At 36.9% G+C, this 18,599-nt stretch overlaps 3 protein-coding genes across 3 annotated transcripts in view; 2 read left to right on the forward strand and 1 right to left on the reverse strand.

Moving 5' to 3' along the window:
* LOC102807918 (DNA repair protein Ku80-like) overlaps positions 1 to 3,738 on the forward strand; it is a 40,234-nt gene extending 36,496 nt beyond the window's left edge. Inside the window, exons 18-20 of the mRNA XM_085507637.1 lie at positions 795 to 862; positions 1,344 to 1,412; positions 2,919 to 3,738. Coding sequence (XP_085363763.1) covers positions 795 to 862; positions 1,344 to 1,412; positions 2,919 to 2,936 — 155 coding nt within the window. The 3' untranslated portion in view covers positions 2,937 to 3,738. The remainder of the gene's footprint in view (positions 1 to 794; positions 863 to 1,343; positions 1,413 to 2,918) is intronic.
* Positions 3,739 to 11,259: 7,521 nt separating this feature from the next.
* LOC100379018 (uncharacterized) lies at positions 11,260 to 15,377 on the reverse strand. The gene is made up of 2 exons (XM_002735594.4): positions 15,165 to 15,377; positions 11,260 to 13,840 (listed from the first exon to the last, which is right to left on the reverse strand). Exon 2 carries the CDS (start codon positions 13,780 to 13,782, stop codon positions 12,988 to 12,990), a length of 795 nt encoding a protein of 264 aa, XP_002735640.1. The 5' UTR covers positions 13,783 to 13,840; positions 15,165 to 15,377; the 3' UTR covers positions 11,260 to 12,987.
* Positions 15,378 to 16,950: 1,573 nt separating this feature from the next.
* Positions 16,951 to 18,468, forward strand: LOC102805897 (carbohydrate sulfotransferase 1-like). The gene has a single exon (XM_006817568.3). It carries the CDS (start codon positions 16,980 to 16,982, stop codon positions 18,324 to 18,326), a length of 1,347 nt encoding a protein of 448 aa, XP_006817631.2. The 5' UTR covers positions 16,951 to 16,979; the 3' UTR covers positions 18,327 to 18,468.
* Positions 18,469 to 18,599: the final 131 nt, after the last annotated feature.

The following is an 18,599-nucleotide window of genomic DNA, read 5'->3' on the forward strand; positions in this document are numbered from 1 at the left end:
GTTTCGTTTGGGCAGTTTTGACACGTCGATGCTTGCAACAAATAACTGTAAAATTGCGTGTACGATCATCGTGTTTCATTTCCGGTTCGTTTGACTTTCTGATTCAACACCGAGAGTTGGAGCAATGGTTATGAGTTTGGTAAATTTTGTTTATTACCAATGCTTCTTCATTTTTAATGCTTGTTTGTTTGTTTTTTCAAACACGGCAACTTTTCCTGTGCATTTTGTCACAGTGTACAATCGACAATACTAACGATGGGACTGATTGCCGCCTGTGATGGAATATGTGTAAGAGACTGGGGAATAAGACTGCGTGGCGAGAGTGTGAAAGACTGAGCTGAAACGCCAATGCGGCCGATCGTTGACAATCGTTCTTATGCATTAAATACACCAATGAATCCATGGGCAGAATCACTTGGTTTCAGTGAATTTACATGATATAATTTGTAGTAAAAAAGTAAAGCTGTGTAATTATCCAGATGAAAATGAGTGACTTTTATTAAAAAAGACCTATTCATTGTACAATGTGTAGGTTTGTTTTTATGTTTTGCTTATGATCTCCCTTAAAATTCCCGCCCTAATTAATATTCATGATTGAATGAATGAATAAATTAGGCCACCTCCATATAAAGACCACCTGTCTATAAAGGACAGTTTGGCTCAGTCCACTGACTGTCCTTTATAGACAGGTTTGACTGTACAACAATACCACAAAGTATGGACTCAGACACTTTGTTGTGTTCTCATAATATCCACATGGTAGACTAATTACAGATATGATTTATCTTTTCCAGAGTCGATTACATTGATTGATTCCAGCCAATCTAGTGAAAGCAGAGTGACAAAAGAAGAAGCCATGAAGGTAAACATAGTTATGCATCCTAACCACTCAGCTTTTGCTGATTCAGTTGGGTCATCAAGGACAAATTTACATATTTGAATTATTAGCAAATACAAAGTTTTAACTGAATTGTGTGTGTAGTGTAGTGTAGTGTAGTGTAGTGTAGTGTAGTGTAGTCATGTGGCATGACGTGACATGCACTTTTTTATGGGCCCAGCTCAACAATGACTTATAAGTCTTCTGACGATCAGAAGATGTACATAAACTCTATGTACATATATTCAGTCCATCCATGTTGTAATGAGCTGACTCTATGTTGTGTTTACTTTATTGTTGTAGGTAAAATCTTTTAAACATTGCTCTGTCTTTTGCATTGTGGCGGTATATAATATTCTAACCACAACAGTATGGTTTATAATTGTTGTAAACCTTCTGTAAAATGTACTTATCAAGATTTCTATGAATTCAGATCAGTTTATCAATTACTTAATATTCTTTCTAGTTTTTAAAAGGAGAGGAAAAGAAAGTTGAAGTGCCAGAGATTAAAAATGATGATGATGCAGATGATTTGGTAAGTGTTGTTAAGAATGATGATGTGGATGATTTGGTAAGTGTTGTTAAGAATGATGATGTGGATGATTTGGTAAGTGTTGTTAAGAATGATGATGATACAGGTGATTTGTTATTTAAGTGTTATTAGGAATAATTATGCAAATGATTTGGTAAGTGTATTTAATAATGATGTAAATGTTTTTGTAAGTGTCATTAAAAATGATGATGTGGATAATTTGGCGAGTGTTGTTAAGAATGATGATGATACAGGTGATTTGTTATTTAAGTGTTATTAGAAATAATTATGCAAATGATTTGGTAAGTGTATTAATGATGTAAATGATTTTGTAAGTGTCATTAAAAATGATGATGTGGATAATTTGGTAAGTGTTGTTAAGAATGATGATGATACAAGTGTTTTGTTATTTAAGTGTTATTAGGAATAATTATGCAAATGATTTGGTAAGTGTATTTAATAAATGATGTGAATGGTTTTGTAAGTGTTATTAAAAATGATGTGGATAATTATGCAAATGATTTGGTAAGTCTATTTAATAATGATGTGAATGATTTTGTAAGTGTCATTAAAAATGATGATGTGGATAATTTGGTGAGTGTTGTTAAGAATGATGATGATACAGGTGATTTGTTATTTAAGTGTTATTAGGAATAATTATGCAAATGATTTGGTAAGTGTATTTAATAATGATGTGAATGGTTTTGTAAGTGTCATTAAAAATGATGATGTGGATAATTTGGTGAGTGTTGTTAAGAATGATGATGATACAGGTGATTTGTTATTTAAGTGTTATTAGGAATAATTATGCAAATGATTTGGTAAGTGTATTTAATAATGATGTGAATGGTTTTGTAAGTGTTATTAAAAATGATGATGTGGATAATTTGGTGAGTGTTGTTAAGAATGATGATGATACAGGTGATTTGTTATTTAAGTGTTATTAGGAATAATTATGCAAATGATTTGGTAAGTGTATTTAATAATGATGTGAATGGTTTTGTAAGTGTCATTAAAAATGATGATGTGGATAAATTGGTGAGTGTTGTTAAGAATGATGATGATACAGGTGATTTGTTATTTAAGTGTTATTAGGAATAATTATGCAAATGATTTGGTAAGTGTATTTAATAATGATGTGAATGGTTTTGTAAGTGTCATTAAAAATGATGATGTGGATAATTTGGTAAGTGTTAAGAATGATGATGATACAGGTGATTTGTTATTTAAGTGTTATTAGGAATAATTATGCAAATGATTTGGTAAGTGTATTTAATAATGATGTAAATGATTTTGTAAGTGTCATTAAAAATGATTATGTGGATAATTTGGTGAGTGTTGTTAAGAATGATGATGATACAGGTGATTTGTTATTTAAGTGTTATTAGGAATAATTATGCAAATGATTTGGTAAGTGTATTTAATAATGATGTGAATGGTTTTGTAAATGTCATTAGCAATGGATATTTCTCATTGTCAAGTTCTTATTACTGAATTTCTCTTTTTCAGCTTGAAATGATGGAGTGACTTCACACCAAGAATCTTCTGAACTCTAACTTATTTATGAAAGACAACCTGATAGGAATGGATGAGTTCAGTACTGCTATAGTATTAAGGATGCTATGTGGACATCTTGGGTAATTTTTGCAGCATTAAATTATCTTGAGTTTGTTCAGTTATACCTTTGATAGGTTTGTTCCTTTTCATATGTTTTGGCTAACAATGGCATGTAGGCAGAATTTATATGTAACTAGCATGGAGCAAGAGTCTTACTGTCTTTTTTTTCAAAATTACACCTATGAAACTAAATATTTAAAGTTTTGGTGAAATTTATTGAAGCAGTTTTTTACTATGAGCCTTTTTACATTACCAATCTAGGGTAATGAATTATGAGAGAATTTCCCTGTTGATGCAATAGAAAAAAAATTTCAATATGGAAATTTTCTAAATTAAATGATTATTGTTGGAAAACTTGGAATATTTAATATCCAATGTCATCGAGCACATTTTTGAGATTTGAAGAATTTTTGTCACTATAGAATCCAATGCACACACAGGGATAAAATTCAAAGAATTATTCTCTAAATATTATCTATTTTCTGTGGCGTGAACATTTAATCCTGAGGGTGAGAAAGATCTGTAATAATCTGTAATTTGCTTTGTATTAGTGATGAGAAAACACTTACCACAGTTTGTCGATCAACTACAAATTCAATTCTTAATCCTACCAGATAATGGTGAACAACAAACCCGCCGTTATAAATGTATAATATTTTAAAGTAGTATTTTTAAATTGATAAATTATTTTGAATACAAAACTATGAGAAAAGTGCTCACTTATTCCTATTGCATCTTTACAAAAACACTTAATATGGCAATATAAAGTGAAATCTCTAAACCGCCGATTAACAAATTGAAAATTATTCAGATTCTAGATAAATGTGTTGTTGTAACTGAATATTGAAAAGACTGACAATTCCTGACTCCCGAATTGATATCTTGTTGATAGTTTTTAACCAGAAGGTATGACTGATTCTGAACAACAGGGTTGTCGTACACTACTCATTCATGTTTCTAACTTGCAGTGAAAAAAAAAATCTTCAAGTATAAGTACCATCATCTTTGAACTATTAACTCATATCACAATCCTACTTGAACAAAAAAACGAACCTGCATATTTTCATATTTTTTAAGGGCAGAGAAAATTGTATCTGATTTGGATATCAAGAATTGATCAGATCTTATTCTAGACATGTTCAGTTCATAAAAGTCTTGTGTACAGAGAAACTGCTCTTAACCGAACACCAAAAGGACTCAGAAAATTGGACAGTGTCTAGACATGTTCAGTTTTTGGAGGTTTTGTGTACAGTGAATACCCCTCTTTAACTGAACACCAAAACCACTGAAAATTGGTAAATGAAGTAATTTGTGACCTTAATAAAAATGTATACTGAGGTAATCATTGATATTATTCATTAATTAATGTTGTTGATTAAAAACATTGAGTTATGATTTACTGAAAACATTTTTGAAGCACATAACATAGTATTTAAAAACAACATACATTGTATATGTGCCGATTGTTCATGTTCAATAACAGTCGAAGCATGTGCATAGTCTTATTCGTTTATTTTGCAATGTAAATGGGTCATGTAGTTTTATGTATTATTATGATAAGCTGGCCTTCAAGCTGTCTTCATCACAAGATTTTGCTGTTATATCCTAGAATTTATAACGACCATTCACTTTCACTATACATCACTCCCCTTATTCCAAAAATCTATGTGCCATTCCGCTCCACTAAAGGTGTCCATGTTCCTACAGATACTTATATTCGTGAAATTTCTTCTTTTCATTTTTACGTTTAAAAAAAAAATTTGGAATACGCAGTCTTTTGTTTTTGCAGAAGTATCGAAATGTCTTAAAAATGTGTGAAATTTCAAAAATGTGCAATAGTAACTTGCTATTCACCAATGCAGACTTTTCTGAGCAGAGACATTTTTTTCAAAATTAAGTCTGAATTTTCATATACAAGGTCTTAAATTTCATATGTTAAAGCCTGTCTTGTACTCACTATATGGCATTCAACTAATCATGTGTTGCTCATGCTATACAAGACTCAACTGTACGCTGGGTATGGTCCTAATATCTCAACTGTACCCTGGGTATGGTCCTAATATCTCAACTGTACCCTGGGTATGGTCTTAATATCTCAACTGTACGCTGCGTATGGTCTTAATATCTCAACTGTACCCAGGGTATGCTCCTAATATCTCAACCGTACCCTGGGTATGGTCCTAATATCTCAACTGTACCCTGGGTATGGTCTTAATATCTCAACTGTACGCTGCGTATGGTCTTAATATCTCAACTGTACCCAGGGTATGCTCCTAATATCTCAACCGTACCCTGGGTATGGTCCTAATATCTCAACTGTACCCTGGGTATGGTCTTAATATCTCAACTGTACACTGCGTATGGTCTTAATATCTCAACTGTACCCAGGGTATGCTCCTAATATCTCAACCGTACCCTGGGTATGGTCCTAATATCTCAACTGTACCCTGGGTATGGTCCTAAGATCTCAACTGTACCCTGGGTATGGTCCTAATATCTCAACTGTACCCTGGGTATGCTCCTAATTTCTCAACTGTACCCTGAGTATGGTCCTAATATCTCAACTGTACCCTGGGTATGGTCCTAAGATCTCAACTGTACCCTGGGTATGGTCCTAAGATCTCAACTGTACCCTGGGTATGGTCCTAAGATCTCAACTGTACCCAGGGTATGCTCCTAATATCTCAACTGTACCCTGGGTATGGTCCTAATATCTCAACTGTACCCTGGGTATGGTCTTAATATCTCAACTATACCCTGGGTATGGTCCTAAGATCTCAACTGTACCCTGAGTATGGTCTTAATATCTCAACTGTACCCAGGGTATGCTCCTAATATCTCAACTGTACCCTGGGTATGGTCCTAATATCTCAACTGTACCCTGGGTATGGTCCTAAGATCTCAACTGTACCCTGGGTATGGTCCTAAGATCTCAACTGTACCCAGGGTATGCTCCTAATATCTCAACTGTACCCTGGGTATGGTCCTAATATCTCAACTGTACCCTGGGTATGGTCTTAATATCTCAACTGTACGCTGCATATGCTCCTAATATCTCAACTGTACCCTGGGTATGGTCCTAATATCTCAACTGTACCCTGGGTATGGTCCTAAGATCTCAACTGTACCCTGGGTATGGTCTTAATATCTCAACTGTATGCTGCGTATGCTCCTAATATCTCAACTGTACCCTGGGTATGGTCCTAATATCTCAACTGTACCCTGGGTATGCTCCTAATATCTCAACTGTACCCTGGGTATGGTCCTAAGATCTCAACTGTACCCTGGGTATGGTCTTAATATCTCAACTGTACGCTGCGTATGGTCTTAATATCTCAACTGTACCCTGGGTATGGTCTTAATATCTCAACTGTACGCTGCGTATGGTCTTAATATCTCAACGGTACCCAGGGTATGCTCCTAATATCTCAACTGTACCCTGGGTATGGTCCTAATATCTCAACTGTACCCTGGGTATGGTCCTAAGATCTCAACTGTACCCTGGGTATGGTCTTAATATCTCAACTGTACGCTGCGTATGGTCTTAATATCTCAACTGTACCCAGGGTATGCTCCTAATATCTCAACTGTACCCTGGGTATGGTCCTAATATCTCAACTGTACCCTGGGTATGGTCCTAAGATCTCAACTGTACCCTGGGTATGGTCCTAAGATCTCAACTGTACCCTGGGTATGGTCCTAAGATCTCAACTGTACCCTGGGTATGCTCCTAATATCTCAACTGTACCCAGGGTATGCTCCTAATATCTCAACTGTACCCAGGGTATGCTCCTAATATCTCAACTGTACTCTGGGTATGGTCTTAAGATCTCAACTGTACCCTGGGTATGGTCCTAATATCTCAACTGTACCCAGGGTATGCTCCTAATATCTCAACTGTACTCTGGGTATGGTCCTAATATCTCAACTGTACGCTGCGTATGCTCCTAATATCTCAACTGTACTCTGGGTATGGTCCTAAGATCTCAACTGTACCCTGGGTATGCTCCTAATATCTCAACTGTACCCAGGGTATGCTCCTAATATCTCAACTGTACCCTGGGTATGGTCTTAAGATCTCAACTGTACCCTGGGTATGGTCTTAATATCTCAACTGTACGCTGCGTATGGTCTTAATATCTCAACTGTACGCTGCGTATGGTCTTAATATCTCAACTGTACCCAGGGTATGGTCCTAATATCTCAACTGTACCCTGGGTATGGTCCTAAGATCTCAACTGTACCCTGGGTATGGTCCTAATATCTCAACTGTACCCTGGGTATGGTCCTAATATCTCAACTGTACCCTGGGTATGGTCCTAATATCTCAACTGTACCCTGGGTATGGTCCTAAGATCTCAACTGTACCCTGGGTATGGTCCTAAGATCTCAACTGTACCCTGGGTATGGTCTTAATATCTCAACTGTACGCTGCGTATGGTCTTAATATCTCAACTGTACCCAGGGTATGCTCCTAATATCTCAACTGTACCCTGGGTATGGTCCTAAGATCTCAACTGTACCCTGGGTATGGTCCTAAGATCTCAACTGTACCCTGGGTATGGTCCTAATATCTCAACTGTACCCTGGATATGGTCCTAAGATCTCAACTGTACCCTGGGTATGGTCTTAATATCTCAACTGTACGCTGCGTATGGTCTTAATATCTCAACTGTACCCAGGGTATGCTCCTAATATCTCAACTGTACCCTGGGTATGGTCCTAATATCTCAACTGTACCCTGGGTATGGTCCTAAGATCTCAACTGTACCCTGGGTATGGTCCTAAGATCTCAACTGTACCCTGGGTATGGTCCTAAGATCTCAACTGTACCCTGGGTATGCTCCTAATATCTCAACTGTACCCAGGGTATGCTCCTAATATCTCAACTGTACCCAGGGTATGCTCCTAATATCTCAACTGTACTCTGGGTATGGTCTTAAGATCTCAACTGTACCCTGGGTATGGTCCTAATATCTCAACTGTACCCAGGGTATGCTCCTAATATCTCAACTGTACCCTGAGTATGGTCCTAATATCTCAACTGTACTCTGGGTATGGTCCTAATATCTCAACTGTACGCTGCGTATGCTCCTAATATCTCAACTGTACTCTGGGTATGGTCCTAAGATCTCAACTGTACCCTGGGTATGCTCCTAATATCTCAACTGTACCCAGGGTATGCTCCTAATATCTCAACTGTACCCTGGGTATGGTCTTAAGATCTCAACTGTACCCTGGGTATGGTCTTAATATCTCAACTGTACGCTGCGTATGGTCTTAATATCTCAACTGTACGCTGCGTATGGTCTTAATATCTCAACTGTACCCAGGGTATGGTCCTAATATCTCAACTGTACCCTGGGTATGGTCCTAAGATCTCAACTGTACCCTGGGTATGGTCCTAATATCTCAACTGTACCCTGGGTATGGTCCTAATATCTCAACTGTACCCTGGGTATGGTCCTAATATCTCAACTGTACCCTGGGTATGGTCCTAAGATCTCAACTGTACCCTGGGTATGGTCCTAAGATCTCAACTGTACCCTGGGTATGGTCTTAATATCTCAACTGTACGCTGCGTATGGTCTTAATATCTCAACTGTACCCAGGGTATGCTCCTAATATCTCAACTGTACCCTGGGTATGGTCCTAAGATCTCAACTGTACCCTGGGTATGGTCCTAAGATCTCAACTGTACCCTGGGTATGGTCCTAATATCTCAACTGTACCCTGGATATGGTCCTAAGATCTCAACTGTACCCTGGGTATGGTCTTAATATCTCAACTGTACCCTGGGTATGGTCTTAATATCTCATCTTGGTTTATTATTGACTTGATTTCATTACTGTAAAATTCTTCATTTTAGCAGAATAGCTATTTTAGCTGTTTCATATGAAGTTTTTTTTCACTGATTTTTGATTTGTTAAATTCATACTATAAGAAAAAAGATATATTCACTGAATTTTATTTTCACTGACTCATCCCTTCAGTGAAAATAAAGTAAAAATTAAGTACTTTACAATATTTGGATGAAACTGCAGTCAATGAAAATATTGATTGATTATTAGGAAATACCCGCCCATAGTTTTTTAAACCATAGACAATCTATCGCATTTCAGACCATTTTAATTTTATTTGCATAATGGTAATAGGCAAATTACAATGTACTGGCTCTAACTCAGTATTAATAGAGTGGCATATAATGGACTACGTGTAAATTGTACCTTATTTGATGAATGGTATTTAGGGAATTATGATATATATTCTTATAGTATTTCTTATATATAGTGTATAATATTTAGTAAAAGTGTTTTTCTTTTAAACATTATATTATTTATATTGTGAAGAATTACTTGTACGTTCTTTCCTAGTATTATAAACTGACAATTGTAAAATGTAGATACAACTCAAATTATGCTGCAAATTGTATCAAATAATTCCAATAGAAAGTACTGAAGGATAGACAATTTTGAATTATGAGTAGGGCTAGGAAGATGAACACCAATTTAAAAATCATGCCACAATGGACAAGTCAAAACAATCACATCATTTAAGTGCAAAACATTATCTTTCACTTCATTTTAAGCCACATGGATGTAAAATGGACCATCTTAAGAATGATTTAGTTGAAAAAGTAGGCAGTATAGTGCACTATACTGTGGAAGGTTACAGTTGGTAAGGTGTTGAAAGGCTAATAACGTGTATTGATTTATCATGTTACTCCACCTTTATATGCATAAATATAACTAATATAATAAAACAAATGAAGAATATGATTAACATTATTCTCATGAAAACTTCTGCATTTGTATACAGCTTTGTCTCTCAGTGTGTACAAATTGGCCATATTTACATTTTTGGAAGTGCATCTACAATAAAAGTAGAAAAATGATTGTTTTGGTTTGTGCTCGTGTGACTCAAAAATGTCTTATTTTCCCCCCAAGTACATGCACTTCTAGTTAAGCACATACTTTTAACAGGATCTTCATCTTGTGTCAATCAAATGTCAACCCCTTGTTGTTAAACTGTATTTTCTATTTTGTATAATAAAATAGTTTTGTTTTATTCCTATTTTGTCTTGTTCTCTATAACATTGAATTAAGATTAAAAGATGGTCGAACATTTACGTTTAAAATCCAATGTTTATAGGTCATGGTTTACATTACCAAACTACATCTGATTAATGTTCAACAACCAATCAGATCACATTAGAACATAGTCCATGATATCAGCTGCTGCACTCAATTATTTTTGGTATGCATGCACAGTGATTGGTTGCAAGAAGCCGAGTAATTCACACCCAAAAAAGTAATAGCGTTGTTCATTGCTGTTATTAAATATACATGTATGCATCTCTGTTGGCCATTAAACCTTATTGTTTATTTCCTCAACTTTTATCATGGTTTTATTTTATGATGTTGCTCATAAAATCCAGAAGAAATGGGAAAAATGTGCCAAACAATCATGAAAATGGTTGCTATGGTAAAAAGATTGTCATATCTCGAAATTTTGGTCAGATACATATAGTGAAAATATGTAATTATAGGATGGGTACTTATAGTTTTCTACGTGGAAATTCATTTGAGGCAATTATGTTCAAAACAGGTAAGGTGTTGCTTTTTGATATTTTTAATGATCATGGGGTTTCTATTGGACATTCCCCGGAATCAAAAGGGTTGTGTTGTGTTTTGCTTTGTTGGTATATGTGCCAGGGATAGATTCATATTACCATGATTTTGAACTTGTGTATATTAGTAAGGGTTGTTTTTCTTGTAAATTGGTATAAAAAGTTGGGCCTCATATCCTTATATGAATTTTAAAAGTGCCCCCTCCCCCGGGTGAACAATCAAACACAATAGTCGATTTGAATAACATTGCCCTCATGTGCATCATTTTGATATACATCAAAGATGTGCTATGTCTCTAGAAGGTGTGATTTTTATGAATGATCAAGTGCAGATTGAAACAGCATATACTGTACAATACTTTATTTTCGCTTGGAATTAATTTTCGCTATTTTCGCTGAAGGAATGATTCAGTAAAAATAATCCAGCGAATATACTTTTTTTCCTATATTTTACATTCAACTCATCAAAAATCAGTGATAATAAATTCCATACAAAACACCCAAAAAATCTTTTTAGGAAAAATAATTCCAGCTAAAATAAAGTATTTTACAATACTAGTATACTGACAACTGGTTAATGTGTACAAACCACACAAGTTCACATTGACCTGACACATACAAACTTTATTTGCATTCTAATTAGCCTACTTTGCATAGTAAAAAAAACTACTTTAAATTTAAATTTCGACTTCGGTCCTGCCGCACATCGATCAGTTTACTGACAGCTGGTTAATGTGTACAAACTACAAGTTGACATTTGACCTGACATGTAAAAACTTGATTTGTATGCATTCTAATTAGCCCACTTTGCATATTAGTAAACTACTTTAGCACCTTGTGGATATCGGCTTTACTATATGTATAAATTTCGACCTCAGTCCCGTCGCACATCGATCAGTTTAAAGGGCGGCGGTCGTCGCGCTGTGCGTGTTTGAATTTCATGCAAACGAACAATGTATTTTACACACTAGTACGTGGCTATGAGTCCCATATGGAAGAAGACACGGCGCGACGACCACGGCCCTTTAAGAGAAAGAGATAGTCACATTATACTATCGATATATTATGAAACCGGGTATCTGTACTCGTCGGTGTCGTTATCGCTTATTCATGCAACAAATTGAAAGAGAACAAAAAAAAAAAACAATAATAAAAATGAATAACATCAGTTTATTTTCATTGTGTGTTTTTTTTCACTGGCTGATTGTTTATATGTAAAGAAAAATCATATATTTATTAGTATATATATTGTTATTCGCCAAAACTCTTGATTTACAAGATTTTGCATCGCGTTATTAGTGGTGTTGTCATATGACAGGTTCATACTACCAACATCACAATGTTACAGGCGGATAAACAGCCTAACAATAATATTTGGATCATTTGAAGCAGGGGGGGTCGCCACCTGCGCACGCGCCAGAATTGAGTCCCAAGCGACGATAACAACACACGCTAAAAACGCAAAGGTTCATGGGTAGACGCTTGTTTGTAAACAATTACACGCAACGGCCATCTGACGCATGCGCAGATGACGACACTCCCGCTTTAAATCACTTCTTACTACAACAATTATCACTATACAGCAACCGTTACCATAACAAAACTAATCCGGACACGTTTTACTGATTATGAAAAATAAATGATGCTACTAAATTCTCATTTAAAATATTGTATATCTAATTATTTTAAACAATACTATCTAGGTTCTAAATTCTAGAAACAACTAAGATTACGTTTACGTTTGATGATAAAACAATGAATTAGTTTCACATTCCCTCTATAGAGCTGTTTTTTGTCTTACGTGCGAACCACATTGAAATTGTATGCAATCCTTCGTATGGATACCACGAAGTGTGTGCGTTTCTTTTTTCGAAGAGTATACATACGGCGTTTCCCGACCTATACAGTAAATTACCGGATATAGTAAAATCTCGATATCTGCCTATAGAGAGTTTGCAAACGTACGTAGCACGACGTAGCACTCGGTAGTATAAGAAAGCTACTTAGCGCCCTCTGGCGATAGGACGCTTATGTCACGTGACGTCTAAATTAGATCAGATTTTTTTCAGTATTTACTGTATCAGGTAAGAGTCAATATTTATTCTGCGTGGCTATTAAGTTACAATTTACGGACAGGTTTATTTTGTTTGAGAAAATCAATGTTATGTCCCTTATTCTGGTGCAGGCTCTGAGTAGGAAGATGCGACATTTTTACAGCACTGTCAAATTCCATATGAAAGGGCTAAAGATGTGCACTCCACTCCTGGTGGAAAAACATTGATAAGTGCATTGTATATGTATTCTGTCAGGCTGTGCTGACCATGATCGAAACTACACGTGTTCACTTTGCATAACTATTTCTGTACTGCAATCCGCCATTCTTGACATTCGTGTTACCCATCCTGGAATTTCTGCGGGGATGCTTGGGTCTTTTGTGATAGCTAGTTTCGGGTAATAGTCCACATACAGTTGGTCGATTAAACAGAGTGACAAGTCACTCACTAACTTGTCTAAAACCTCAAATTCCAAGCCTCTCAGATTCATTCGAACAACCACAAAATCTTTCTTAGTGACATATCCGCGAAGCCATAAAGGAAAGTTGATGCTAAATGCAGAGATATATCCGGGGTTGTGTTCTTTTTCGCGAACGAGGTTGTGTGTCCGTGAGGGCACACCTGTCCTATTCACCGGATACATTAAACCTTCGTCATGTACCCAAGCCGCCATGTTTGAATACAGTGAAAATTTAAATCTTTCTTCCAGTTTGACAAGTTGTGAGGTGTATTTAGGGTCTGCCTCGAAGGCATACACCCTCCACTTCCATGGATCATAATCCATCACCATGTTGAAGTTAGGGTCGTCTTTATATACTTTTCCCTTGTAGAACTTTATCAAGGCATCGCCCGCACCGGAACCGACGTCAATGAAAACGCCCTCTGTCTGCATGACAATGAGAGGTCTGTTTATCAGGTTCAAGTCGTACGGCATTCCCCATTCTTTAGAAAGTTCATGAACGCGTTTTAAATCCACGTTTAAGCTATAATACTCCCCGAAGAGATTCAAAATAAATAGGGCACATACAATAGAGAAAAATATGGTAATATGTCTCCACAGCCGCCGCGACATGGTCACCTATTGAAGAGCTGGAGTGTATAATAAATACGATGGATCCTGGTCCAACAAACTATTGAGAAAATGATAAAATTATTACTCGTTAGACAACGTGCCAAAAGGTACGAGACATTTATTAGCACTGACAAAATTGATAGTCGGTCGCATTGGTGCTACATGAAGCGGCAATGACCATAATTAATATAGTGTTACAATCCGAGAAAGGTGGGACTCAATATATGCATTGACAGATTCTTAATTATGGCCGACATCCGAATAGCATTTTTGCTGAAGTAGCTACGTTTTGAATTAAGCAAAATACAACACAGCTAAACTAATATTCAAGCTAAAACAAGACTTTGTAAAAGTTCTACTTTAATACATTGTCAAATGATTTGTACTACACACGGGAGTCCACAATAATTTGGATAAATATACATCTCCTATAAGGTGCGCCCTCAAGCAACGAAGCTCCCATGTGAGGTAAATGCTACACATACAACAGGTTCAAAGTAATAGGTGAATTATCAGAACATTATGCGACCTTTCGTCATGTGTTGGTCCCAAAACAATGACCCCCATCGGCTAACGCTGTTGTTGGTGATATCCACTATGGAAGTACGTCCAACGATCTGAACACATTAAATTCCATTGTCATCTAAACTATGTATTTACAAAACAATTTAATACATATTAGAAATTAAAGTTCACGTGTAGGTCGTGTAAAATCAGAAAACAATTATCATCCTAATGGCAGTGTTCCTCATTTAGAGTGTAGTCTGTTTGAGGGTTAATAACCTCAGTCACGGTGAAAACAGCAAGACTGTGAATTTGTAATAATTCGAATTCATATTTTTTGTCGTGACACTGCCACTTACAACAAGTGGTCACAAACCTAGATGTTAAACCTCTGTGAACACAGCAAGATTGTGAATTTGTCAAATTTAAAATTAATTTTTCGGCGTGATATTGCCACATATAACTAGTGGTCAAAAACATTGATGCTAAACTATAGACAATTCCAAGTTCAAGGTTGTACGCGGTTTTTCGCAAAATTGCCGTGGCTGGGAAACTAAAATCACTGAATCCATCGAAACGAGCCCAATTACCTCCCGTTTTTGTTACAAATATGTTCAAGAAGATTCGGATAATGATTTGGTGGATTTATTCACTATTAATCTGTTCATGATGTGTATCACATGGAGACGCCAAAATATATTTATCTATAATAAATGTTCTATAATAAAGAACAATGTGCGGAGCCACGTCGCTCAAATTCTGAACGGAACTGCAAATATAAAATACGATAGAAACAATATATAATTACCACACCGCATGACGAGTATGGATGTGATTGGTTCCCCGTACTATATTGACGATACTACCTCGTTACTCACCTTAGAGTTAATTTGCCTATTATCGCTTCCGACGGGTAAACATTCTCTGGTATTGTGACTAGAACTTCGCACACTTGATATACACGTAGAGAAGTGCTAAAGCCATAAGTGTTAAATATTCGGCAACGGTACAATTGAACACTGTCGATACGACACACTAAATGTGCAACGTGGTGCTCTGCTTTACACAGAGGCATGACCTATACGGGTAACAGCTGTATGTCGCTATAACCACTCTTCTATAAATCTGTGCGCTCTTAATTATCATATTCTACGCTTAATTCATCGCGTTGTGCCCGGAATCATTGTGACTGTACACCAGGTTAACGTGAAACGTACTATACAAATATACGACACAATAACACTGAGGTAAGGATTCGACACGGTGAACAAAAAATTTTTTTTTTTTTATTATATATAGATACTACATATAATCCAAAACAGGGGAGTTTCCAACCTAGCGGCATGGGGTCGACATTAAAGTAAACATCATATTACTTTTAATGCATAAGCTTAAATATAGTGGTCCTGGTACAGATTGTTGATAACAGAACATCACATTTTACATGTAGCCTAGAACCCGGGGATACAACATGTTGATTAGTTTTTGTACTGCAGTGACCTGTAAAAAAAAACAAAAAAAAAAACACTATTATTTTGCGCATCCAAACCCCCACTTTAAAATGACCAATGAAAAAATTCGAAATGTCCGACACAAAGTTCTGTCGACACATGCACATTTACTAACATAGATAAAAGCACAAACAATGAAATGCCAACATGTTTACAAGGAAGTCCCATATGTGTCAACGAAAAAACTTCGAAGTGGGTTCCACGCGTTCTACGAGAAAATCATTAACGATACATGGAAACAACAACTGAACATGGTTAAAGGCCAGTGACCCGACACCCAACTTCATGATCTAGTCTCAGGCATGCATTTTTACCGTTTGAGAGGAACGCCTTTCTGTCTTTAGGCGGCGTGTATTTACATCTATAAGGGCATGGAGGTATATGTTTTAGATATTTACTGACACCTACATGATAGAACAGTTTCCCAGTATGTTATAATGATTAGAATATGTTTGTGAAACAGCTCATCAATTCTTAATCAGAAACGTCGCGTAAATTAAATTAAATATTGCCGCATGTTAGATATTTGAATATCTGTGACGTAATTATTAGACAAACACGTCACGTGGTAACGTTTTACACAGATGCCGACTAAAATAGGACATGGCGTCACGGCTGCCGATAAAACGGCACTGTGGTGATGTTAGAAAGCAATAAAATACGTTTTGCACTTTTTACATTGCAAGTAGCCGAACAGTTGGTGACACCTGGTGTGATGTGCTTCCATTGTTACTGGGTGTAGCATAGACCTGACAACACATGGCGATAGATTGCAACTATACGAATTTGATTCAACTTCATTATCAAAACTATTTTTTAACATACCGCAGACTTTAAAAGAACATCGAACAAACAAATAAATCACATTGATGAATTAATAGTTGAAAGTCAGCGTACCCGCTCATCTACATAGAAACTGGCGGTCCACACTCATTTTGGCTTAAATTATTTTTCGCACAAGCGTGACGTCACTATTTTAAAACAATTGCCCCAACTATTCTACATTGGACAGTCGACCGTGACGTGAATTTGTTGTTTTCACAAAATCCTCGAGCGCACCCCAGCTTTCAAATGAGAAGCCCCTAAGTTAATCCACTGGACAGCTGTGACACGAACTATGCAAATTGAGTGAGGTCGGAAATAAACTAAATAAAAAAAGATGTCGACACAACAATCACTGCAATGCGTTTTCGTAGATCTCTGAAAAATGCCGTACTTGTACTCATTTTTCTGATAATGTGTCGATGGCGATGTCAGAGAAATGTCAGCGTCTCTTACATCCCAATGACTATTGATGAAATGATGGAGTTATGTCGCGGTTATGTAGATGTTGAAATTCCGAGTGAACACGAGGTGATAACAGTTACACAGGATGAGGCGGAGATGCTAGAAACGGCCAGATTGCAAGATTTGGAACAACCCGAAATTCTAGTTGCACGCAACTTAGCAACGGAGTTTCCACAACACGAGAGAAAAGTTCATGCTATTCTCATGGGATCATTTCGCGGAGGCTCGTCGTTCGTGGCAGAACTATTCAATTCCAACTCAGATTTTTTTTACTCTTACGAGCCTGGGCGGACACTGGTGACGTGCATGCGTAAGTTCGATGAACCCTTCTCTTTATATCGCCCCAGACACATCCAAATGATTGAAAACATTTTCAGGTGCAACTTTACATATGATGTGATGGAGTGTTATGCCAGTGATTTAGAAACAAGTAACTGGCGGAAAAGAACCAGAGAAATTCCTCTCTTGACGACCAAGAATTTGTGTTCCGAGGAGTGGAAAAATAAATATGGTTCATACGTAAACGGGTGTGCTATTATAAATACCGACATGTTGACGGACTTGTGCCAGCAAAGAAAACATGTTATCATTAAATCTATTCGTCTGTACGATTTGAACGATGTGATGGCGCTGATGCGGGACCCAACACTTAATGTGCACGTGATTCATTTGATTCGGGATCCCCGCGGAAAAGCGCCCTCGTGGATGGACCGGAGAGTGGTACAGAAAGAACATTACGACACTGATGATCTCACAGACGAATTTGTCGGCAACATGTCTAAATATTGTGAGGTCGCTCTTGAGAATCTAATAGTTGGATTGTCGATGACAGATGTGTTCCGGGATCGTTACAAAGCAGTCCGGTACGAGGACGTTGCACTATCCCCGCACGAAATGGCATCTGATATCTACGACTTCCTAAATCTACCCATGCCTGATAACGTCACCAAATGGATTGACAGAAACACAAAGAGCTATGCAGGGGGGCCTTTCGATACATCAAGAGATTCGGCCAAAGCTGCGTTGTCATGGAAACAAACGCTATCACCCGACGCGATTCAAAGAATAGAAGAAATACCACCATGTCGAGAATTTATGGCAATCGCTGGGTATCGCCCGGTATTTGAATTGGAAGAACTGTTAGATGAAAATAACACATTTCTAGATTATTTTCCACCGGGTTACATACCAAATCTAGGATTTAAGCAGGAGTCATACAAACACATATACTGGACTCCCTAGCTACTGTACCTGTCCTGGGCACCCTTAAGCCACTGGACAAACATTAAAAGTGTTTTAAAGTACGAAATATTTTCTTTGCCAATGAATCGAATGCCTGCAAACAATTTTAGAGCACAGTTCAAGACTAAATACGGAACTAACACTTCTAGGATTCAATGAAAAATAAAAAATCCAGAGTGCACAGCGCATAGAGACAGTGGCGGATCCAGAGCCCCCCCCCCAAACAATCATTCATATCATCTGGATTACGGATAGCTTCTCTACGATTTATGC

The sequence above is a fragment of the Saccoglossus kowalevskii genome, chromosome 14 (assembly GCF_978046115.1).
Source record: "Saccoglossus kowalevskii chromosome 14, keSacKowa6.1, whole genome shotgun sequence".
NCBI lineage: Eukaryota > Metazoa > Hemichordata > Enteropneusta > Harrimaniidae > Saccoglossus > Saccoglossus kowalevskii.

Bases quoted from the DNA above. Each gene is read 5' to 3' on its own strand.
- LOC100379018 (XM_002735594.4), bottom strand. From the start codon at position 13,782: ATGTCGCGGCGGCTGTGGAGACATATTACCATATTTTTCTCTATTGTA.
- LOC102805897 (XM_006817568.3), top strand. From the start codon at position 16,980: ATGCGTTTTCGTAGATCTCTGAAAAATGCCGTACTTGTACTCATTTTT.